This window comes from Gallus gallus, chromosome 24 (genome assembly GCF_016699485.2).
Source record: "Gallus gallus isolate bGalGal1 chromosome 24, bGalGal1.mat.broiler.GRCg7b, whole genome shotgun sequence".
Classification (NCBI taxonomy): Eukaryota; Metazoa; Chordata; class Aves; order Galliformes; family Phasianidae; genus Gallus; species Gallus gallus.
This window is the reverse complement of record NC_052555.1, coordinates 1250545-1275699: the sequence shown is the minus strand read 5'-3', so window position 1 is coordinate 1275699 and position 25155 is coordinate 1250545. Positions and strand designations below refer to the sequence as shown.

Genomic DNA, 25155 nt, shown 5'->3' with positions numbered 1-25155 from the left:
TTGGAGGCTGCAGCTGAACAGCTGATAAAAGGTTTTTCTTCTGCAGCTCTGAGTTTGATGAGTGTGAAGGCATTTCACTTCCTCAGGGTTTGTCCCGAGGGTATTTGGGCCCTACAGTTATTTATTTGTTCTTTTAATGGAATAGGGAGATATTTCACAGGAAAGTTAGCATCAGATTTCTTGCTTTTGACCATCAGACATGGCTTCCACCCAATACATACTTCTCAAGGCATTGAATAAAGGTGGCATTTGTCCTGTGGTTTTTTTCCCTCATCTGATTTGCTAAATTGCACAATCACCATTAATTAACAAGAGGACAGATATCAAGGAGACGTTGGGAGCAGTGGTTTAGAAAGCAAAGAAGTGCATTGCTACTATAGTCAGAACAAATGATCAGACATAACAGCGGTTTGGAAACTTAATGAGCTTTTGCTATGGCTGAGTTTGAGCAGCAGAAGTTTCAGCTGTGTGTGCCTGGCTGCTCCTGCCAAGGAATTAACCTTAAATTCCATCTTGGAAAAACGTGAGAAGATGACCAGGTTTCCTTGGAACAATGACACATCTTCTGCCAGGGAAAGCATCAGCCTTTCCACTGACTTAAGGCTCCTGGCAAAAAGCAGTTCTTCATCATTCTGCCATCTTGCTGTTCCTACAGATGTGTGCTGTGTTTGAGATGAACCCCACGGAGGTTTTGCTCACCCGTGGCCACGTGGGCAGCTCAGCCCCATGCCTGGCAGCTCACTGACCTCCTTCCTCCTGCAGCACTGCACCCGGTGCTGCTCAGCACAGCTGGATGGTTCCAGCACCCAGTAAGGCTGCACCCACTAACCAGCCGGATCCCTCCCAGCAAACCCAATTGTGATGTGGCTTTTCTGAGTCTAAAGAGACCAGTTGTGTTCATTTTATGTCTGTAGCTATTTTAGTTGGCCATGAAAGGTATTTTTCACATGATGAGAACATGCACTGGCATTGCGTTATGCACAGGTAGTTGCAGTTTGCCCATTGCTGCACCGCAGGTTTTGCGGCAGTAATGGATGCGCTGCGTTTCCTGCATGTGGACCCAAGGAAAAGACATGTCAGCAGATGCACCTGCTGCTCAGGGCCAGGGATCCACGTGCCATGCAGGCAGGATCACACTAGAGCTGACACTGTGCCGCTCCAGACAAACAAATGAGACTGTAAAGCGCCTGCTGCTTTGCTCCAAGCTCAGACCTGCCAGAGTTTGATGCGAGGATTATTCTTGGAGGGAGAGCAGAAGGAGCTTCCAAAGCCATGTCGGGGAGAAGAGCAGAGAGCATTTGTTTTGTTCCTGCTAACCTCATCCTGCACATGCATACAGTTGTGAAACTACCATGCCTTTGAGTAAGACTTGTGCGTGTGCCATATCATAACTGGCTTTCCCTCCCATGTTGTTGTTTATCTCCGCAAGAGGAATGGCCAGTAAATCAGTAAATCACTCTGCAGGGGACTCCTGTAATCACTGCCTTAGCTGCTAGCTTACTGGAGATGAGCTGCTTTTTCTCTGATGGTGGGGAGACCACAGGAACCAGCAGCATTTCTAAGCCAGCCCTGCCTGTAAATGTTATCAGTAAAGTCTTGGCTAGTAAGTGCTGCTCTTTCCTGGCAGAGCTGTATACCAACAAGGTATGTAACTTCATTTTGTCTTCTGAATTACCAATTTGAAACTGTTGTCATTGGAGTGAATGGGTTCTGTGAGATTGTGTTTGCTTCTAGGGCTGGCTTCCTGTTCTTGGAAATATCTGCTGCTGTTTGGTCTGTTTTCATTACTCACTGCTGGGCAGTTGTTGGTTGCATTCAGTGTTACTGCAGCTCCTATTGGTCAGTGGCATGCAGTGATTTAATGTCATGTAATGCAGGAGGAGGAGGAATTCCACACCTGCTCCAGGGTTTGGTATGTCAGTTCTCGGGCAGTATGTGCAGAGCAGAGACCCGCCAGATATACTGATCTCAGTAACTTTGGAGCAGCATTAATGCACATCTACTAACAGAGCAAAGCAGAAATGACACCACGTGTGTTCAGGGAGTGTAAGTGAACCTTGAGGGAATTGTACTTCAAGAGCAGTTATGTTACAGGGTATAACCAACAGGTCTCCCCATGCATGCAGTTCTCTCTCTCTCGGTAGGTGTGAGTCTGGCTGGTGGAAGAGGGATGATTGCTCAGCTTGCAGGATCTCCATAGCCCAGAAGGGACATTCAGAGCACTTCTGCATGGCTGCTGGGCCCTCTCAGGAGTTGCTTCAACCTCTGATTTAGCACCCGTAGGCCAGGAGTTTGTCTAAGGGGATACTGAGAAGCCCTAAAATGAAAGCAAACTCCGTGGGTGTGAAGGCAGTGAATAGAAACCAGCAGCTTAATCCTCAGGTAGCTCTGCTCTTTCAAATGAAAAGTGATCTCAGTTTGGTGTAACTCAGCCCTCCTACACACAGGGACTTCACGCCTACGGATGATTCACTTTCTATTTCTGGAGAGGTCGTGTACAGACTTGGCTCGACATGAATCCAAATGGGTGCGCATTACAGTATGTGTAAAAGGAAAGGTGATGCAATGCCACCTTTTCTTAACCGGACCTATGCCTTTTCCTACCTCTTCTCACGCTGCATAGAACTGGGTGCTGTGCACGTCAGGGAGCTGCTGCAGGTGTGTGCTGTGACTTCATGGCTGGGCTGCTGGCTGTCCTGTCCACACAGGAGCAGAGCTGCAGGGATGTGCTGCAATGAGGCAGGGCCTGGAATGCCATCGTGGGCAGATGGAGTGGGTGCACAGACCCTAAATAGGCACAGGGCGCACTAAGGGATGGAAACTTCTCTCCCTGAGTAGGAAACCTGCTTTTGATTGACCTGCAGCTCCCTGGAACCTGACAAACGTGGAAAATACTGCCATGCATTGGCTTTCCTTTAACTGCAGGTTTTGTTTTGGGGTTATGTTTTTCATTTGAAAACGTAGTAGCACTTCAAATACAAAATTTGATAGTAAATAGCAATGATACTGTCATATTTAATCATGTTTATGGCAGCATGCAACACACTGTTACGCACACAGAGAAGTCCATTTTACTGATATATCGCTTTCTGGAATGCAGTTTTTGGGTGTAATTAAGCTCGCCGTGTTAAAGACCCTCTGAATCTGGGTTGATTTTCAGGGCTGTACTGCACACCACCTTCATGAGAATGTGGGAACGTGTGACCATCGTGAAGCTCTCATGGAAAAGCTTTTGAGATGAAAGTTTGCTCTGAAGGGGGGGGGGGGGAACGTATTGGTGGGACCAAAATGATGTCCAGAAGCCAAGAGAACAGCATGCTAAGAAGGTAGAATGGGAAAAGCCTAAAAGTGGTCAAAGGGGGTATCTCATGGGTTGTCAGGAGAAGAGATGGATGAAATTGGAGAGGATTGCTGTTATCTGATGTGTGAATAACTATGGAAGTATTTGCAGGGAACAATAAATTTGCAGACTTCTAAGCTAGGGGTTTAATCCCTGCCTCGAACACTTTGCTTTCCTGTGATTGTTTTATTTTTGAACCATACTTTTTATTTTTAAACTGTCAGGTGAGGTGCTGGAATCCAATGGCATCAGAGGGTCTGTGCAAGGCATGAATGCTGAGTGTTTCCTATCTGATGACTGCAGACAGGCTCCGCTTCCCCCAGCCTGTCTTGGAGCGAGCTGATGTGACTGCTGTGCTGTGTGTGCTGTTCCATGGCTGGCTCAGCCCTGCTCACTGACCTGCTCTTTCTCTCTCTCTTCCCACCCTCTCCCCACTCCCCTGGTGCAGCTTTCGCTCCCGGAAGAACAGAGCGAAGTGATGAGGAACGGCTGTGAATCCAAGGAACTTGTCTACCTTGTCCAGATCTCTTGCCAGGTAAATGCCATGTTTTCTCTCCCTGCGTCGTTTTGCAGCCTGTGTTGCACTGTGTTTAGTAACGCAGCCTCATAATGTTTTGATGTGGCACTTCCCTGCAGCATGTGTGGGTTTTTTCCACTTCCCTCCAGCTCAGCCCTCAGAAGGATGCTGTCTGTGGTGCTGTGACCAGCTAGCCTTAAAGGAAACAAATCCCTTAGGCAAATAATCCCAGCCCCAGTTTGTGCAGAGCTGCACAGCATGACCCAGGGCCACAAGCATGCATGCTTCAGCTGTGTGTGTGCCCAGCGGCTGTAGGGAGCACAGCAGGGATGCAAGCAGAGGAAATCCACGGGCAAAGCTGTGGCTGGTGCTGCTGGTGAGGCTGCTGTCAGCCGTGGGGCGGATCCACCCCCAGCAGTGACACATCTCACTGCTCTGCTACTGCAGAATCAGAGTGCTCTGCACAAACAGATCTGCTGCTTTGTGCCAGAGTCCCCATCTGATAGAACACGGATAGGGACTTTGTAAGATGCTGTGTAATAGGCTATCATGTTTTAATAGACTGAATGAAATGGTTGGCTGTGGGAGACCGATTGCATTGGCAAGTTCCATTGAGAATTAATGCTCGTGTTTGGCATTTTCCTGGTCTCAGCATAGCAGTTCTTTTCACAATTCATCGCAGCACTCCTTGAGCATCCATCTCAACAATTCATACTGAACGTTAATGGGAATCACTGTGGAGTCTCTCTCTAAAGCTCTTTATGTGGTTCTGCTGACCTTTCTTGGGTACTAAAACAAAGCATACAGAATAGAGGTGTATGTGCAACCTGCACTGGATTGTGTGGGGCAGAGTCTGGTGACTTCCAGTGAGATTTCTCGAGGGATTTAAGGAATCTGAAGACTCCATATACCCTGAGGGGTCTATAGGACCTGCAGGAGATGTAAGCAAAGGAGCAAGTCCTGGGAGCTGCAACTAGCAGTGAATTGCATGCAAGGTATGGGCAGTACTGTGCCCAGAGAGAGCCCAGCTGTCCTGCCGTTTGACACTGCTGTCAGAATATTATACAGAGAACTGATTTCTCTAGGGACAGCGTGGTGAGGTCTGTGCCTTGTGCAAGGGAGATGCAGTTTGCAGCCAGACTGAATGGAGCTGCTGCCCAGTAGATTCGGAGGCTGCGAGTCATGCCCAGCTGCTGAGCTATTGCTTTCTTTTTCAGTGTTCTCCTAAACTGAAATGAAAGCACTGGGAGTTGGCCTCATCACTTTAAAGGATGGGCACAGAACCAGTCACCTTTGCATTTAGTAATCCTTCTGACCGTCTCGAATGTCTCCACGCCCCGAGTTTGTGATTCATCCCGTGTCAGGCTGTGCCTGTCTCTCAGATCCTTGCGAAGCTGAGAAACTCGTGGCATCTGGATTCAATGAAAGGCAAGGCATGGAAGGAGCTGCACAGATGAGTATCATTTCTGCCGTGGAGATACTTCACCCCTGACATCTCGTGGCCTCCCCTAATGTCCAGGGAGAGATTCCATGCTGTCACGCGATGGATACCAGCAGTGTCTGGATGGATTTGGCTCCACATTCGAATTAAATGGGAGGTGTGAAATAGCTCATGGAATGATAGTGCAGCAGAGAGAGGTTTTGGCAGGATGTGTTTCTGTCAGGCCAAAAATATTGAGGAGGGGGAAAAAAGCCTATAAGACAAATTTCACTTTGCTTGCCCTTTGGATGTACTACTAGTATTGGTGTCCAGCCTGCTGTTGCAGCTTGCAAAAGTCTCCTTGATTTCTCAGATGGACACAGAGAAAAGTAGTTCTGCTAATTAGAGCTACACCCATGTGCATTTAAAGGCTTTAATATAGCTGCTTTGCAAAAACAGAACAAAAAATAGAGAATCAGACTCACCAAGGTTGGGAAAGGCCTCTAAGATCATCCAGTCCAACTGTCCTCCTATCACCTGTATTTCCCACTAAACCACATCCCTCAGTACAGCATCTGAATGTTTCTTGAACACCTCCATGGATGAGGCTCACACCCACCTCCGTATGGTGCACAGCAAGTGCATTTTGGCAGTCTTGGCTATCTTCAGATTACAAACCTTAGGGAAATAGGCTACAGAGCCTGGCTGTGGGATGGAATACATCGTATCACAGCGCCTTGCCTGTGTGGACTGTGTGCAGATACAGTCTGTGTGTTGTGTGGTCCAAAGAAAGGTGTTTCCTTTGTTGCTTTACTCTGTAGCAGACAACAAACCCCAAGCTTTGAGCATTAGGCATTGGAAGCATCCCCGTCCATCTGAGCTGTGCTTGGCAGACCACAGTGGGGCATTTACATGAAAGACATTCTCTCCTGCTCTGTTTAATTGCAGCAGTGCAAAGAGAATTCTTGTTTGGTGACTGCTTTGCAAAACCTTCACAGATGAAGTCTAAAGAGATGGAGATGTGTTAAGTCAGCTTGTGAAATACAGACCTTGTGTGGGGTGCAGGGGGTTCCAAAAGGCTCTTTTCAGCTTTTCTTCTGCTTAGAGATCTTAGACAACGAATCCAAGTTATTAGCTCTTAAGAAGTGGGAATATCTGAGAGCTGTTCCACGTGGCTTAGAGAAGTGGGAAGGTGGGATTCTTCTTCTGATTCCTTTGAACAAATTTAACCATGAAGATTAGCACATGGCTGAGGCGGTGCTGTTAATTGTGTTTGAGAGATCTGATAATGGGTTTCCTTTGTTTTGCTTTGGTTTTTAGAACAGTAAAGGTGGATTTTCCTTTTCTTGAGGAAAATTGCTCTGTTTAGCTTGTTCTGTGCCAGATTGATTTCAGGACGTGTGCAGTTCCTGCTGCTGACTGATTGCTGCTGTTAAAATAAACACAAATGAAGTGTATTTCTGTGATGGAAGAAGGAGTGGATGAGTGGGGAAAAGAGAAAGAGACTCACAAACAGCTTAGAAGATGCTTTTCTGGGATGAGCCCTGCATTGGGTTTACATTTTCCCAGTGCACACTGTGTGCCATTTTTGCTGGGAAGGAGAATATCTTCAAGGAAAGTCAGAGATGGTTTTTCCTGCAGGAAATAGAAAAGCATGAGCCAGTTGGGTGGGTGGTGTGAGGGCTGTGCTGTGCGCCTGCTGAGCTCTATGGGCAGCAGCTGCAGCAGTTACAACAGCCCTTTTGGGAGTGCAGCACATGGCTGAGGCCTCCGTGGGGTTGTGCTGTATCTGTGCACTCTGAGGGCTCATGGATAGCATTTGCAGTCCTTGCTGATGTCTAGAAGGACGAGCAAAGGTCTGATGATGGTCCCTGACACAAAGACCGAGTGCCACACTGCACCCTCAGCTCCCTGTGTCACTGCTGGGTGCTTCCCATGGCACCGTACCCACGTCCTGTGCAGGGATGCTGCTGCAGCTGCACCCAGGTGGGTCTGTCAGGCTGGTCTCAGGGCATCAAGCTCTCACAGTCCCAGCATGGCTTTTCTCCATGTTTCTGCTCACATTTGCAGATGTCACACTGGCATTGAGTTTAGCAGCCCTGCGTGGTTGCATGGGATGCACAGTTCTTTGCGCTGCTCCTGCTGTCTGTGCTGTATTCATTTTGATTGATAGAATCAGGTCTCTGATGCACTGCATGAAGGCAGTTATGCAAATATATGCCACTCATATCTCCCGGCTCTGCCTTGCTCAAGATTCAAACTTGCTATCTTCTGTTTGAAGAACAGCTTTGCAAAACCCTGAAGGCAACCCCATCCAGCATCCCGGGGCTGGTAGTGTGGTTGCAATAATAAGTGCTTCAGGGCAGCAGAGAGAGTGCCAGGAAAAAATGAGATCCAATAGGCAGAACAGTCCGGACTCCCCATCCTGGGTGGTTTGTGGGGAGAAGAGAGCAGAATATATGTTCACAGAAGCAAATGTCTTACTCAGACTCCAATGTCTTAAGTACTGTTTGCTGATTCCATCTGCCTGTGAGAGTCCTTACTGGAAACCACAACTGCTTGCAGTAGGATTTTTGAGTCAAGCATTCAAAAACCTTTTGTATGATTGTTTGTTTTCCCCTCTTAAAGGCTTGTTCTTTAACATATAATAGCTTTGTCTCGTGTGATCGAAGCTCAAATACCTACAGAACAGTTACTGTGTAAGTGCTGTGAAATTTCTTGCTGTGAAAAGCTACAATTCTTTAAACAGATGGGACTCTGAGGGCCAAACTCTGGCACACACATAAATGATTGTGTATGTGTGCATTTGTGTGTGTTATATATACATAAAAGATTGGGATAGGTCCATGTGGAGCATCCAAGCTGGATCCCACCCAAGGCAGAATCTCTTCCTCAGGGTATGTGTTACCTGCTTCTCCTTTCTTAATATGGCATTTGCTGCCTTTGTTGTTTAAGGAAGAATTTGCTAAACAAAAGCAGTTGCTTTGTCATTGTATTGCATAGTAAATTCAGATAATGCTTCACGTTAAGCCTGTTGCTGAGTCCCACCAGGGATGAGCACTGGATTCCCCCGTGGGTGGTGCAGTGCTGTCTGTAGTGGTGCAGCCAAACCAATAGGTGTGAAATGAGCATAGATTGCACGAGGGTATGCTCTGCTTTCTTGCCTGAAGATGACTGCAACAAAGTGCCTGGGGGAATACAGCTTCACCAACCAGTTTGCCTGTGAGAGTGGGGTGCATCACATGCTTGAGAATCCCTACAGTGACACCTGGTACCTGTTTGTAACCCTCCCAAAACATTTAAAATCCTGACTGTGAGCCTTCATGGATCAAATATTTCTTGCCTGTCTTTCTGGATGCTCTCAAATGTTCAAACTTCTGCCTTAAGCATTTCTCGGGTGAGAAAGGTTGTTCTGTGTTAGTCAAAAGAAAGCAACCGAACTCCTTGTTCCTGCAATGCTAATCCATCACTTGATGTGCTGTGCTTGAACGGTTGATCTCAGGTCATACACTACATGCCTTCTGCTCTCAGTAGCAGTAAATAAAAGCGAAGTGACAGCAGTGGGTGGAGTGAATAAGGAATGTATGAAGCTGGCAAGCAGCCTGGAGAGAGTGGTTGGGTTGTGTTCAAAGCTCGGGCACTACCAGAGCACTGGCAAGGTGTAGTGTCTGCTCCAGGCATTCTGAAAGCAGAGCAGCATCTGTAGGGAAAAGAGAGAAGAAATTGAATTGCATGAGAAGCCTTTCAGAATGACATAATTAACATCTACGTCTATTACTCTGTAGCTGTTATGATAATATTAAAGGATAAATTAATTCATTAATTAGGATGATAATCATTAAGGACAAGGATCTGACAGGCTGTGCTTTGGAGCTTTGCCACACAGCACTGATCTGGGTATGGCAGTGCTTGCATCCATCAGATCAACGCTGTGCTGTGACCTTTCCCCTCTGTAATAACATGCTGCACCATACCCTCTCCATTCATCACGGGGTTTATATACAGCTCTGTGATAGTTCATTTCCCAGGGTGGAAGAGTTGTGCCACTTGCTCACTTTTGTCATTTGTGGTATATTTGTGCTCTCCAGAAGTTACCTGCTGCCTTCTGTGCTGCACGGTGCAGTGAATCCAGAAGCAGCACTGCCCCAACTGACAGCAGCATCTGTATGAGCCTGGGGGACCCATCCTGCTCTCCATTCGCAGCCAGTACCAATAGCAAGAGGTGAAAAGCAGCTGGGATTTACTATTTAAGTTTTCCCATTTACGACTCTCTGACTTTTTTTCTTCTCTATTTCCATATGTATTTGGAAGAAATGGAGTCAGTGTGGTCCTTTCTTCATTCTGTGTGTTTGAGATGCAGTAACAGAGTTCTAGCTGTGCACGGATTTGGGGTTGAACAGTTCATTGAGCAACATTGCAGAGATGAATACTGTTACAGAACTGCTTATGCTAAGGTGAATTCCTTTGGCAGGTGCACACGTAGGTGCATTTCAGGCTGCCCCTTCAGTATACCAAAGATGAAGGCTTGCTCTGCTCTGTCCCATGAAGCAGTAGAGCCTTTTAGGATTCCATGGTGGTTTGTTCATGTCATGTCCTTTGAGCATTTTGCCTTCAGAAGGAAAGCTCTGAATTACAGAGATCAATCTTCTCATATCTCAGCTGTATTCTATGTAGCTCTGAAGCAAAAGTGTAATCAGTGCTGCAATCTAAGAGGACAGGGCAGAAATTGTGGCTTCTCTGTGTGAGCGATGCGTTCTGGCAGGGCTGGGGCTGTCATGTGGGGCTGTGTGGATGAGGCAGAGCCTGCCACAAATGGAAGGGAGCAGTTGGCTCTGAGTGCTGAGAGGAGACATCAATTCCTGCCCTTAGCTTAGCAAGTGGAAATGCATTGCAGAGGAGCGGTTAGTCCTCAGTTTTACTTGTTTGACAACTCCAAGAGCTGGGTTTGGGTCATATCCCAGCTAAGAGGAACTGTGGTAGATGTTCTTGTCTCTCTTGGTTGCATCAGTGTTTATTCCTATGGTGGTTGAACACGTGTGCATTTCTAATGGCAATTGCATTGTGCCTGTGTACTTGGGAAAGCTGAGAGCCACTTGGGACAGAGGTTTCATGCACTGTGATCCTCTGCAGGCTGCAGAGCTGCTTTAAGCAACAGTGCTACAGGAAAGGGACTGAACGTGGCCAGGTCACCCCACAACTGCAGTTTTTTGACTCATTGCATTTAAGAATGAAGGACTGTTGACCAGAGCAGCTGGGCCAACCAGGAGCTATTTCAGCTTTATGGAGAGGAGATGCTGTACTTGGCAGCCTGCTTTTTTTTCCCATGGCTGCAAGATCAGCAAGAGCCTTAACAGTGCATCCAGTTTTCTCTCAAGGAAATGTCAATATTTTTACTCTTAAGGAACTTCTGCAGCTAACCTTAAAGGCTGCACGTACAGTAGAATGAAGGGAATCCCTTTGGATGTCACAGTTGGAATTCGAGACTTGACAGCAAAATTATGCTGCATTTAGCAGCCTTCTAAATTGGATCAGTGTGTGAGTGCTACTGAAAAGGGACAGCACCTCCATAGTGGTTTGTTTTGCTGTGGCCCTTTATGAGGCACATTGTAGGATGGGAAAGCTGAGGCTGTGAAAAGTTTGGGCTTTGTCCTTAATGGCAGAGCTGTTGGCTCTTAACCCAGCTGCTTGCTAAGCAAACATAAGGCAAAAAGGAAGTCATTCATATTTGCATGTTTTGTTGTGGTTTGATGGAACATAACAACATTGGCAGAGCACAAAATGAGCAAGAAGATAGCAAACGTTTGTCTTCTGATTGTAGTGGGTACGGTGCTATCACATAACGTAGATCCTTGCTTGCTCTTCTATGTAGCTGTGCTTATCAGGTGAAGCTGCATCCTCATGTAGCTGGTTGGCTCTTGAGGTGGGACTGCTGCCTGCAGCATTAGATCTCCTGAAGGGCTCTGCAATGAACAGAACAGGTTTTCCTTGAGAAGACAACCTGCCCAGGAATCAGTGACAGAATCCTCAGAGGGAACAAAATTAAGGTCATTCCTTATATTTTTATATCCACTGGTGCTGTCCCACAGCTGCAGGGCAGGTTTGTGCCCAAGCTGGTTAGCAGCCAGCAAGCAGGAGTCTAACTGGTGACATACTGACCTCTCAGTGAATGCTCTGAGGTCTCAGCTCCAGATTTGCATTTGAAGCATGAAACAAGTCAATGCTCTGTAGGCTTCTCTGTTTCCTTGGCCAGGGTGGGTACCCTTCGAGCTTCCAGAGCTGCCCACTGCAGACAGGCTGGGATGCAGTCCTTAAGCATAATTGCAAACTGATGCTTTTGCATTCTGCAGAGCAAGTCTGCAGTCGTGAGCTGAGGCTCTGACAGATGATGGAGGCCGACTTTCTTCTTGTCTAACGACGCGTTTTTAACCAATTTGTGGTTTTTAAAAGTACCGTGTTTATTTTAAACTTTCTGGTTTCCCTTTTTAAAAGACCCCACCAGGGATATTAGCTATTAAGGATGGTCTGTCTGCAGCGCTTTGTCTCCTAGCTCTTGGCACCAGTCTATCCCTTGAAAGTGGTACGTGCAGCTGCCAGCAAGGCAGTTACGTTTCCATTTTGGCAGCAGCTCCAGTTCAGTCAGCGGTGCTCCAGAGCTGCTTCTCTTTCTCTGCTTTCTCAATAACGTTTCTCCTTTCTATCTGCTTTCCTGGACTTTTGGTCAGCCGCATCTTTGACACACCTGCTTGCTGGCAGTGGGGCTCCCTGACCTGTTTTATTACTCCAGTGCTGATGGCAGCTTTAACCTGACAGGTTTTTGTTGGTTCATTTTTCAGAGCTTGCTTTTGGACCTACAAAATCTTTCATCTCTGGCAGTTAGTTTTAACCAAACCTTGCTTCTGTTCTTTGATCACTTGAAAAAAGTATCTGCTGTTTGTTTCGGTGTCATGCCCAAGGAATGGGATGCAAGAAGACCAAGTTCTATATCAGTCTGAGCTGCTGTCAGTGCAGCTGACCTCAGGCAAATCACTGTGAAAGGGCTTTTTTGATTTGGTTTGGCTTATGACCTCAGGGAAGTCACGTTTAAAGCTTTTCTGCTTGTGCTGTTTTGTGTGGTGCTCTCTTACTTCGATGAAATAGTGTTTCTTCTCTGTGGTTCTGTGCCCAGTCGATAATAGCACGTTCTGGGCACAGGGAAAAGGCAGTTTTGTGTTTCAGTGCATTCAGTGTCCTTATAATGATCAGCAGATATCTGGGCGTTCGCTTGCTGCCATGCTACCTGTGGGATGGTAGCATTTTGGTTCCTGTTCCATAGCAGTTGGTCTTATTAGTGGCTTCAAAGCATTTCCTTTGTGGCTGTGTGTTGGTTCTTACTTCAGTGTTCTGAAATACAGATGAGCTGTTCCCCCATGCCCTCCCCTTCACCCTCTGTGTCTCTGTGACCCTTTGCTCTGATGGTGTGATTTTATCCAGGAGGTGATTGTTACCAAATTGTTTGCATTATACCCTGTCAGGAGAGCAGGGAATTTCATTCACGTGTTGAGAGTTGTGAATCCTGCTTCAAGTTCACTCTGTGCCAGCCTGCCATTTAGAAATAGACTTACTCATGGGAGGAGGATGGGGTGGTTAAGATTTCAAGTGCCATACACGTGGGGTGTGTGTGCTCAGTCTTAGCGTGCCCTTACTTCCCTGTGCCTGTACAAAACCAGCTGCCAGCAAAGCCTGAGCCAGGTCTGTGCTGCTGTCTGCACGCTGCAGGCAAAGCTTCTCTTCTGAGTGTTAGAGAAGCACCCAGAAAGCTGCACACGTCTGGTTGTGGTCAGTTCCTCAATAGGTCAGAGCACGTGGAATGATACTGCTGTCATTCCAACCAGGTCTTGAGCAACCTTGCATTCCTATGTGTTTCTGGTGTTTCTATCTGTCACTGGAATCAGAGAGCACAAGGAACTGCAATATTTAAGGGAGGAGAGCTGCAGTGATTTCCATGCCTTTTTTTTTCCTGCTGATTACAATTAGTGGATAATTAATGCTGAAAGAGATGAATTTCTTCTGTGGAATGAGGCTATTCAGCAGGAAAATATGGGAGCTCCTGTTGAGGGGCAGCGCTGGGAGCAATGGGTGAGCATCCCTCCATGGGCTGGAGGGGAACCTGGCAGTGTGAGAGCCGAGAAGCCTCAGGCTGCTGCTGGGTGAATGCTTTCATTCAGCAGTAAAGCAGCTTCGTGTTGCCTTAGCACAAACTCCCTTTACATTTTAAAGCTTGTAATTTTCCTAAGGTTGTAATAATAGTGCTGGAAGGTGTGAAATCATCCAAGACAATCTGGTAAATGGTGTTGAGCTCGGATAAAGCCACCTACAGCACCAGCTCAGAACGGATTTGATCAGTCTTGTTTTCTGTTATGACTGAAGTTCTAAAGCCGTTTTCCAGTGTGACTCATATTAAAAAGGAAAAAAAAAGAAGAAGGCTTTAGGGTCAAGCTGGAATAACACACAGAGCCCGAGCCCAGACAGCTGTAAAAGTCACCACGCGGCCGAGCTGAACCCTTGTGGTGGGTGCTGGCGCTTTCCCAGCTATTCAATACGTGGTGTTCCCTTTCTGCAGGGTCAAACTGCCGTGACTTTTGCCATGCTCTTTCATCTCTTTCTCTGCTCTCGGTCTCCACGTGGACTGGTGAGGTTCATGGGAGCGTCCATGTGATTCCTCTCAGGAACCGAGCATTTGAACCAGAAGAGAAAGGTCTGCTCCTGTCTTAACATAAATAAATCATAGGTGCTGCAGAGAAAACAGGCTCAGGCCGTGGGACAGGAAGGCTGGAGCTCAGTACAGCACCCTGTGTGTGCTGGAGCCCAGTATAGCACCCTGTCTGCCTGGAAGATGCATTGATGGACAAAAGGGGCGGGCATCTGGGCAGACTTAAACACTTTCAGCTGCAAACGGTCCTTTACTTTCCCTTACACAGCAGGGACAGCATATCTGTGTGTATAAACTTGTGTGTATCGGATTTTTGAGTGATTCACATCACAGGTTGGAGGAGAAGAAATGCTGTGCCCTTCAGTGCTTCCCCTCATGCTGGTACAAGGGAACAGTGGGCATCACCAGCTGGGCCGTGTTTGAGGGAGTATGGAAACTTCTTGGGCTGTTTGAGCAGCAAAGCTCAAATAAATGCTGCTTGTGGAGCTGTGCTTCAGCATCTTTGTCCCTCTGTGTCCTGTGAGGTGCAGCCCACGTCGCCTTTTACCATCTGCGATCTCAGAGCAGTGGTTTTACTAATGGGAGGTTCCAATCTCTGGCTCCATGGAGTTTAAATCATCAGTTCAGTAACCTCGAGTCATTTTTCTAGCATGACACTTCTTGCTTTGATTATGGGAGAAAATCAGGAGCTCTGTGCTGTATTCTGAAGTCTCGCCGGTCTTTCATGATGCATTCAGTCCTGCACAGCCTGAAAGAGCACGAGAGAATGGAAGAGCAGACTGCAACAAGGGAAGACATGAAACATAATTTTCCATTCTGTGAGGAATTCCATTACTACCGTTGTGAATGTTTCTGTACAGTGAAATTCCAAAAGAAAGCTTTGGTTTTGTTTGGGAGGTTTTTGTGTTTCTGTGTCCAAATCAGCAGTTGTTTTTTTTCCTTCTAAGCACATTGATAGCTCATTTTTTGGCATGACCACCATCTTCATTTGGGACTTGATTTTTTGCCTTTGTGAAATGTGTCATAGCCAGTTTGTAACTGAAAGTCTGAATTCAGGAAATCACTTGTCTGTGTGCTTAGCTTCACCCCTCTCCTTGCATCCCATTGGAGTTAATGGGATATCACGTTCTTGTCTGCCTCTCGGCCCTCAATAAGCATTGCAGCTGCAATTGGAAATCAGATGGGAAACCTGACATGGATGTCTTCTTTTTCAATATGGCCACACCATTGTTTCTAGAAACGAAAGACTGAAGAAGCACTTGGAATAGAGAGGAGGGGAGGTTTGTGGATGTCCACGGCCACTGATTCAGAGTGTCTGTAAAACAGAAATAGCATCTTCTGGGCTGCATGGGAGGATTAACTGTTCATGAAGATCCCTGACCTGTAAACTGCTGCGTTATTATGTTTTTTTTTTTTTTATTGATCATAATAAGCGGTGAAGCATTTAGAAATAGTCATTAGATATTAAAAGCTTCACAGGGTAAATTATGCTGTGCTGCCATGGCCCTTTCCTTGTCCCCTCGAGCAGCGTGCATCTTGTCGATGGTTTTAATTGGGGAAATGATATGCACTCAGGAGTAAATTTTCACATAGTGCTGTTATTCAGCATAGTTCTTTCCCCCTCAAAGTCAGCTGAAGATTTCCCTGGGGCATCTACAGAAATGTTGCAAGCCCCTGTGCTGCCTTCAGATCCTTGTTTGCACGTTCTTCACCCAATGCAGGATCTGATGTCAAGCTATTTGTACAGCCATTTTGTAATTTACACTTGTGCAAAGGCACCTTGTTCACAGAAATGCTTGTGCACAAAAATCCATCAGATGGGGCTCTGATAGGTCCCACAACCACTGGGCCACTGGTGTGCAATTAGAGCAGCACTCACAGTGCAGATTAACACACGTAGATATCACTGAGGCACTTCCAGCACTTCCAAATGCTTTGCAAAACAGGATCTCTGGAGCTGTCTGCTACTTCTGCCGGCATCATCACTCTCCTCATCTCAGCAGTCCTGCTGGGTCTGTAACCATGTGGGGCCGTTCTCTCCATGCAGGGGAAGAGTTGGATCGTGAAGCGCAGCTACGAGGATTTCCGAGTCCTCGACAAACACCTCCACCTCTGCATTTATGATCGGCGTTTCTCCCAGCTCGCAGAGCTGCCCCGCTCCGACGTGCTGAGGGACAGCCCGGAGGTAAGTTATCAGCTCAGGTAATGAGAGCAGGGAGTCGTTTCCAGCCTTTCATTTCAATGGCTTAAAGGGAAACGGCCTGCGAGTTCTTACCTATCAATGTGCAGCTATGGGAGCATCCAGAGGGAGGATGTACTGCCAGTGCCTCCGTCAGGATGCTGGTTTGCCTTGGGAAGCTCTCTCAGTGGTGTGGCTATTTGCTTGCTTAATACAGACAGCGTTCCTAGGAAGTGATGCTGCTCTGCAGGCACAGCACTGAAATGCTGGATTATATTTATAGTCTCAGAATTATTCAAGTTATCTTTTTAAGAGCATTTGCATTAGTGTAATATTGAAATTGCCTTTAAAGCAATGAGTAAGAGGTTTTTCATTTCTTATACAGACTTCATGTGCTGAGAGCTGGAATCCTTCAGCTTCTTTGCCGTGGATAACTGGGGGATTCATTCACGTCCGAAATAATTTGCTGGGAAGTAGCAGGTGCATCTTGACTGCATCATTTTGAAAGACAAGGAGAGACAGACAATGCAATGTGTGGCCACAGAGGGTTATTTGAGCCAGCAGAGCATGACAAAACCGCCTCTGTTGGGCTGCAGTCTGGCTGTGGGAAGAGCGTGTATCCCAGTTACAGGCAGGGCCCGTTGCTTCATTTCACAGGTCACTTGTCTCAGGGCCCTTTGCTTGTGTGTTTGCCCCCTACCATCAAACACAGCTACGGACCAACCTTGACATGCTGTGTCAGAAGGCGAATGTTGCCTGCCTGTGAGATGCGTAGTTGAAAAGGGAGATCAGGAAATTGAAGCCATTCTGAGCATTCAAAGCAGAATCTATCCAGGATCTGTAAATCAGAGCCTGTGTTCTTTCAGTGCCAACTGCGTGAGGATTGATTGCTTTAGAACTGCACACAATGGTTGAAATCAGTACCCTACTGCAGACTGTGGGGCTTCTGCCATTCAGGCCAGAGGGTCCATAACACTCTTCTATTACTCATCGTATAATGTGATTTATTGGTTGCTTTGATTTCATGCAGGTTCCTTCTGAAGAGAATTTAAAGTTCCTTGTCTCTTCAGTTGAACAGAAGAAGCAATATTCAGGATAGTGAATTCCTGCATTCTTTTTTTTTGTTGTTGAAATTATATTGTAATCATTCCTTCCTCTTAAATAAACCTCCATTTATGCAGCTGATGAAATGCATTCAGTGCATTCACTTTATGCCGTGCGGCTGAAGGTCTGCATTCTGCCTGTGAGCACAGAGGATGTAACGATGCTGAGCAGCTCTCCTGCTTTGTGGAATGTCATCCTGCAGCTGCACGGTGTCCCGTGGTCATTTCTGGTTTGAACTATTGCAAACAGTCCTACAGACTCTGTGCTGTAATTCTGCTTCATAACACTGTCAGGGAAGCTTTGGGAAGCCCTCACTGGCTTCTCTTTTGTGATACCAATGATTTGTGTATATGTGAAATTCACCATGAGAGGAGGGCTGTAGATTCAAGTATCTTTACAGGAGGAATTACTAAAAGTCTACATATCTTATATCAAAATCCCATTGCCTTCATAGGGAGCTGCTTCTTTAGACGCCTTTTTCGTGTAGTCACTGCAGTACTGAGTATGGTGTGCTCTACTCCAAAGGACAGATTTCTTTGCAGAAGTGCATATATTTCCGTATCACTGGCCTATGCCAGCAGATAACTTATGGTAATTCTGAAGGAGTCTCTCAAAGCTCTACTGTGTTAACAGAGTAGCTGTACGTGTTTCTTTCCTATTGCAGCTTGTCACCCATACGCTGATGGCTTACCTGTCCCGTCTCTCGGCCATCGCATGCAATAAGATCAACTGTGGGCCTGCCCTGACATGGATGGAGGTACGGTATGAAGCTCTGGTTGTTCTTTGTTCCCTGACTTCAGCCAGCAGAGTGAGCCACAGATGTGTCCTCCTACCTTTCAATAGAGATATAATCCTTCGGGATCTATGGGTGTCACTGAAAAGCTGTCCTAAAAGCTTAATTTCCTCACTGCAGGTGTCTGGATGGCCACAGAAGGTGTAGTACAAAAAGAATCAGATCAGGCATTTTAAACATCCAAAGGCATTTGTCCCATCCTGCTTGGGTTTTATAACCCAAAGGTGTATCATTCCCATTTTCACAAAGTGAAAGGAAGGTGGCGCTTATGATGAACCCCAAGGGTTGGGGCAGCCAACCTCAGTCCTGTCCATGAGGTCTCCAAGGAATAGGTTACAGGAGATGGAGAGCTCTTACACTCCTTTTCTGGGGCTGCCTCATTTCTGTTTTTTGTTTTCTTTCTTTTCCCTGTGTTACAGCTGCAGAAACAATAAATGTTATCTGCTCCCATGTGCCATCAGTGTTGGTTGAACTGCTCAACAGAGCTTGCTTTGTGCTTGCAGTGGCACTGTTTGCAACTTGTGAATTGCAGCTGTAGCTTTGGTTTCCCTCTTAACAGTCTTCTACCATCTTAAACAATCGACCTTCTTGGGCAAAGAGTGCAGGAGGGAATGGGGCTCAGCGAGCAGTGCCACCTGTGTGCATCAGTGCCATTGCTGATCAGTCTGGGTGAAGATGTATGTGTCTTTGCATTGCCTGCTGATACTGCTGCACACCAGGAGCAGAAACAACTGTGATTAGACTTGCAATCCATTATTAGATGCTCATGATGAGGACTGAGTGCATTTCCTGCAGTTTTCCCTGCAGATCTGCTCCTCTCCCTGAAATCCTTTGGGATGAGATGAATGTTGGAAACCTTCTCAGCATGAAGGGAGGAAGAATATGAGAGACAGAACTGAAACTGTGATAGTCTTTACAGCAACCCAGTGGAAGTAGAGATGGCAGCAACTGCCACTGGAATTGCTGCAGTGCAATTTGAATAACCTTTTCAATTAACTGAGAGATGTATAACCTTCTGAAATACACTCCATGAATTGTTCTTCCCCTTTCTTTCTGTGTTTGCTGTGCCCTGTGATGCCTCCCAATGCTGCTCTGCTCGGGGGGCCCCCAAGCTGTGCTGTCTCTATGAATCAGCTTGAAATCTCTGCCATGTATGAGCACCAATGAAATGCCTCCTCGCCTGTCCTCAGCTGCCTCACAGCCGCCCGTGCTCTTTGTTTCAGATTGATAACAAGGGGAACCACCTGCTAGTCCACGAGGAGTCATCTATTAACATTCCAGCTATTGCTGCTGCCCACGTTATTAAGAGATACATTGCCCAGGCACCGGATGAGCTCTCCTTTGAGGTAAGTAGTTAAAGGTATTGGCATTCCTCATGGTCATGTACAGCGTGACGTGTGCATGCATCAGGAATGTACTGAGACACCTTCAGAATCATAGAATGGCCTGGGTTGAAAAGGACCACAATGATCATCTCGTTTCAACCCCCTGCTATGTGCAGGGTCACCAACCACCAGACCAGGCTGCCCAGAGCCACATCCAGCCTGGCCTTGAATGCCTGCAGGGATGGGGCATCCACAGCCTCCTTGGACAGCATGTAATATTTGGTGAGGTGAAGCTTAGAAGATTCAGCTCAATATTAGACTTGCACTGGGTTGGATACAGCGAGGAGTTCAGTCATCTATAAAATATAGCTTTACTTGGCATTTGTATCTTTTGATTACTGCCAAGTATTCTAGCCTGGTCTCTGAGCAGCATCAGACCCTGCACTAACAGTGTCTTAAGTGCATTAAATCCATTCAGGAAGGCTGTCCACATGTGTGTACATGGACACAAGCCAATTGAATTATTCATAGGCCAGCTCTATACAACCTATATTCCTATCCTAAAGTTGTTTTTAAAAACTTCTGCTCCCATGAAAAGCGAAGAACCAGATTGTCAGAAATTTGGTATTGAAGAGACACAATAATCCATAGCTGTTCTGGAAGTCATGCTTGATGCAGAGCAGGAGCTGCTTTGAGGCAAAGCCCAGAGGAGTGGGCCCTGCAATCTTTGGGTTCCTGGCTCTTCTATCCCAAGGCAGTGTGTTTTGCTCTATGTACTGTGGCTCCAATGGAGCATTAACTGTGTCATACAAAAAAGTGTAAAGGAAAACAATTACTGCCCAAAGGAGCTTTTTTGTGATCACGTTCTCAGCACACAGGGCAGGGAGTAAAAAGAGTAGTGATGGTCTATTGCTGCCAGGGCTTTGTTCATACTCAAAATCAAAGCAATTATTACTGTACGCCAAAGGACAGAGCTAATCAGAAAGACATGTGGGTCTGTCATCTTCCAGGTTCAGATGCATGCAGTGCAGGATGCAGGCAGTTTGTTGGTGTCTCTGTATTAATAAAAGCATTGGGATTGCAGTTCCTGCTTGTAAACCTTACAGCTCACTGCCAGCAGGCTCAGCTGGCCCTGCAGTGGATCAAGTTGGCACAAGGTGCAGCATACAAATGTGGAATATCAGGTGAAAGTTTTGGTTACAGCCAGCTGTAGTATTTGCTGAGGTTCTGCCCTGTCTGCTCATTTTCAGTGATACAGGCCACACAGGAGCTGAATCTCGCCAGGCCTTTTAATAGTCTTGATTATCCTGATGTTCTTTTCAGCTATTGTAGGATGACTTCTGTACCTTTTGGCAGAGAGCTTGCTGCCTTTGAGAACCATTTCCTATTGAACAGCTGTATTCTGTATGTTGTATAATATAGCAACTCTTCCACTTCCAAGTTCAGTTTTACAAAGGTAAATCTCTTAAGAGCTGCATTGGTGCCATTGCTCACAAGCTTTACAGTTTTTGCAGTGCAGAAGAATGCAACCCTTTGAATTGTGCTTCCCTCCCGGCCCTGTTGAAGCTGTGATTGATGTTGCCAATCTCTTGCAGGTGGGAGACATCGTGTCTGTTATTGATATGCCACCGAAGGAGCTGACCACCTGGTGGAGGGGCAAGCACGGATTTCAGGTAGGCACAACCTTCAGCCTTGATAGCACACCTTAAGTGAAGTCAGAAGTCCCAGCTTAGAGCTGCTCTGCCCACACAGGATTGCTTATGAACATAAGCAGTTCCCCTGTGTTGGTGTAAGAGGGCTTTGTTTCCAAGCAGGAGGGAGCATTTCTTCCATTGCTCTCTCTGAGTAGGTGGGATTTTGAGTTCCTGCTGGAGAGGATCAGAACTGACCACACCTGGATGTTTGGGCCTGGAAAGCCTTCTTGGTGTGCTGAGATGGACTTTTCTGTGCCAGACTCAGTTGTGGCTCTGTCATTAATACCAGTGCTGCGTGCATTTGGATCCCATCTGAACAGAACATTGCATACAGGGCTGTGTTCCTGTCTCATTAGAGAGCACCTGAGATACAGCTTTTGTTGCCTTTATATCTGGTGTGGGTGTCCTGGTAATACCTCACTATGATGTCCAAGCTGCTCTGACTTTATCATTAATGAAGTGCTTCAGTACTGCTTGCAGTGCTCAGACTATGCTACATTTAACTCTTGAGTGAATTGGTAAGAGATAACAGAAGCACACTGTGATATGTGTGTGAGCCATTATGCACAAAGCTGATTGCTTGCAAGTGTGTGTTGTCCCCACGTAGGACGTGGACTCCATCATTCAGTGCAAGCTCCCTGCTTGCCATCAGGCTGCTAGAAATTGTGACTCGATGTGAAGAGCAGCACTGCTGATTAAAGACATGAGAATCAAGGCAGCTATTCTGCAGTTTGCCACTGCCTTGTGCCCGAGGTCAGAGCAATCCTATTGTGCCTTCATAGCACAAAGTTATGCTGATAAGCATTTGGGAAGCATTTGTCATTTTTGTGACAGCTATCAAGAGATGCAAATTCTGGGGCTGTACAGAGAAGGAGAGGGTTTTTTTAACCTGTGTTTCAAGTTCAAGGCCCATAAGCTATGAGTGTGTACAAAGTGAATCTCCTGATGTAATGCAGGTTTTGATCCCACTAAGTGCTGCAGTGAAAAGAGAATTCAGACGGATGGGATATTTCTCTGGTGTTGATGCACCTGGCCTAGAGATGTATTGCAGTCCAGTGCCATCAATGAATGCTTTTAAAAAGAGCATATGGGGGAGGGGTTTTGTTATATACATAAGAACTGATAAAACTGTGTGGGGTGTCACAAGGATGAGATGCAGGACGACCCGTGGTTGGTGGGTTCCAGTTTTTGGAATATCCTGCAGCAGAATGGTATGTGGTGCAGGTCTTTGGGAAGTGTTTCAAGTGATGGCCTTTGCATGGCGAATTCACACTGCAGGATGGAAAATGTGTAACAGAAAGCTGCAGGGGTGCAGCTCAGTGGGAGTGCAGTCATCTGCAAGGAGCCATGGGCCACCATATGCAACACCTTTCAGATTTGTCTTACCTCCATCTTGGTGTTTTCTCTATTTTGATGACACATCTTTTTAATGGAAAGCACATTAGCGAGACATGAGTCTGTCTGCATAATGTGGGTAAAGTCACCTCGTGTGTGGGGGAGGCACACACCAGAAGAAGATGATCTGAGTGCAATTCCAGGCGGTAAGAGCTCCTTCCAGGAGTGCTGGAGCTGCTGCCAGGGCTGCCCTTCCATCACAATATGAGAATGCTTTTACTGCTCCGTTGGTGTGCTCCCAGATCTCTCATCCTGACCTGGAAAGCTTTGCCCATTGATGAACTTTTGTGCCTGCAGGTGTCCTGAGAACCCAGACCTGGTAGGGTGCAGATATGCTCCGTTTGAACCACAGCTTTGATTCAGTATGGAAGATGGTTTGTGCTTTGCCAGCCCAAGCGATTCCTTGGGAATTTGTCCTTCAGTTTCCTGTTGCAGTTGCAGGCACCTTTCTCCCAATACCTGATCTAATGACTGCATTGCAAAGTACTTAATCCCGTGCAGAACAAAACGACCCGTTAGGCTCTTTATCATTTTTCCTGGTTAAAGTACGATCATTTTTAAGATGTTTTTCCTCTAGCTTTCTTCTTTTCAAGTGCCCTCAGTGAGTCACTGCTTTCATTGTAAGATTGTTACCTAAATTACAGCCACCTCCACAGTAACAGCCTCCCAGCCCTCTTTGTTCTCTTCTCCTTCTTTTCCTTCATGCTTTGTCTTTTCAATCAGTAACTCCGTGTCAGAGAGCTGAATCACCAGAGACAGGCCCTCTTCTGATGCACAACTGCCTTTTGATGTTCTTAATAATTCTGTCTTTGGGGTATAGCTCCATTACTTGCACTGCTGCACAACAGCAAGCTGCCCAGCACAGGTGTGTGTGCAACCAGCAGTGGACCACATGCTTTTGGAACCAATGTGTGCTTACGTGAGCTTGAACTGGTTGTGAAACTGCAGATCCACCCTTCTCAAGCGTGCTCTGTGCTGAGCCTCAGTGTGGGATTTAAAACTGATGTAAAGGGACACATCTGTGTCTTGGGTTGGTCAGAAGTAAAACAGGTGGTTAAATGAGAGCACCGTACTGCATAACTTTGCAGCAAATAACGTGTGTGATGTGACCATAGGGTACCCATTTGCAAAAGTAGCTTAAAAATAGCCCGAGAAAGCAGAGTGTATTTGTGTGGCTACTGTTGCTTTGGAAACACCAGTTCTTGAATTAAGACATGGAAAGCCCAAGTGTGGGTTCTGGTTCACTTGCATTGCTTTGGACCTCGGTGCAGGAGGCGGCCATCTGGTTGCAGAATGATGTCACCAATGACGCCACTTCTCAGCCAGGCGGCCACGGCTGTTTGTAGAGCAGTGCCAACTGCAGCACTGACGCAGGCAGAACGGAGCCTGCGCTGATTTGCCACTACAAAGAGTTTCCTCCTCGGCATGCATCCATGCTTTCTGTAGGCATGGAACAGAAGCCTGCATGGGCAAAGGCACTCAGACGTGTGCTGGTGTTTCTCTTGTCATCCCAAGGCAGCAAGCATGGTAGGAGCAAAGGAATCTTGTGACACCTCCCTGCAGGAGCACTCAGCATTCCGCTCATCCAGCAAGTGGGAATGTTAAAGGAAGGGAGCCTCTGTCCAACCTCATCTCCCCCTTCCCAAGTTAAGTACAGCTGGCACGCCAGTCGGGCTCCTGTGAGGAATGTTCTCACCCATTTTAGAGGTGCACCACCTAGAGGAGGAGCGATATTGCTATTCTGCTACTGAGGTCTGGCAGAGGACAGCTGAATATCTCAACCATGCAACTCCTCCAATCCCTTTTATTCACATTCTGTGAAGGATGGCATATGTTAGTTCTCCATTCCAAAAGATGTAAGGCAGGTCCCCAAAGAAAGACAGGCCTTTGATAGGCAGAGATGCAAGAGAATTGCTGCTGTACGTCGTTTGTTCATTGACTTATCCTGGTATTGTTTAATTCAAGAACATTTGGGGCCATATCACGTTAAATATATAGGCTTCTCCTAAATTTGAATCTTAATTCTCTTCTGTATTTAGGGACAGTGGGCTGGAGACTTCTTTTCCCTTAGGTGCGTAATGCTGTGTGAGGCACAGCGTTGTGGTTTAGCATTGGGCACATGGATGGGGGAATGCAGCTAAAGGGACACTACCAGAAAACAGTGGAGGTAGATTGTCAGACCTAACAGACTCTAACATGGTGCAGAGAATCATCCTTCCCTTTCATTCAGATTCCTGGAAGGATTTTTTAGTGTGGTTTTATTTGTGTGTGGTTTCAGTCAAGGGAGAAGAGAAGGAGAAAGAAAGGGAGAAAGTGGGAGACAGTGGTGTGCGTGCTGCCATCCAGCAGTGAGGGATGAGCAGAGCACGAGGAGGCAATTGGATCAGAGCAGTGGTTAAATTCTTCCATGCCGTATCAAAGAGGGGTGGTTTGCATTGGAAGGGACCTTTGAGATCATCTCGTTCCAACCCACTGCTGTAGGCAGGGACACCTCCCCCAGACCAGGCTGCTCACAGCCCCATCCCACCTGGCCTTGAATGCTTTCAAAGAGGGGGGTATCCACAGTCCCAGTGTAAAGAATTTCTCCCCAGTCCCTACTCTAAATGTACCTTCTTCCAGTCTAAAACCATTTTCCCCTCTAGGTGTTTTGCTGTTAGGTTTTGTTTGCCCTTCATGATTTGCAACTAAGAGAAAAAAAA

At 46.6% G+C, this 25155-nt stretch overlaps 1 protein-coding gene across 4 annotated transcripts in view; it reads left to right on the top strand.

Annotated features, from left to right (window-relative positions):
- Positions 1 to 25155, top strand: part of ARHGAP33 (Rho GTPase activating protein 33) — a 171580-nt gene that overhangs the window by 96515 nt on the left and 49910 nt on the right. For all 4 annotated transcript variants that reach the window (XM_025143331.3, XM_004947963.5, XM_025143330.3 and 1 more), the window contains 5 exons: positions 3789 to 3875; positions 16014 to 16151; positions 17914 to 18006; positions 19266 to 19388; positions 20963 to 21040. In XM_025143331.3, coding sequence (XP_024999099.2) covers positions 3789 to 3875; positions 16014 to 16151; positions 17914 to 18006; positions 19266 to 19388; positions 20963 to 21040 — 519 coding nt within the window. The remainder of the gene's footprint in view (positions 1 to 3788; positions 3876 to 16013; positions 16152 to 17913; positions 18007 to 19265; positions 19389 to 20962; positions 21041 to 25155) is intronic.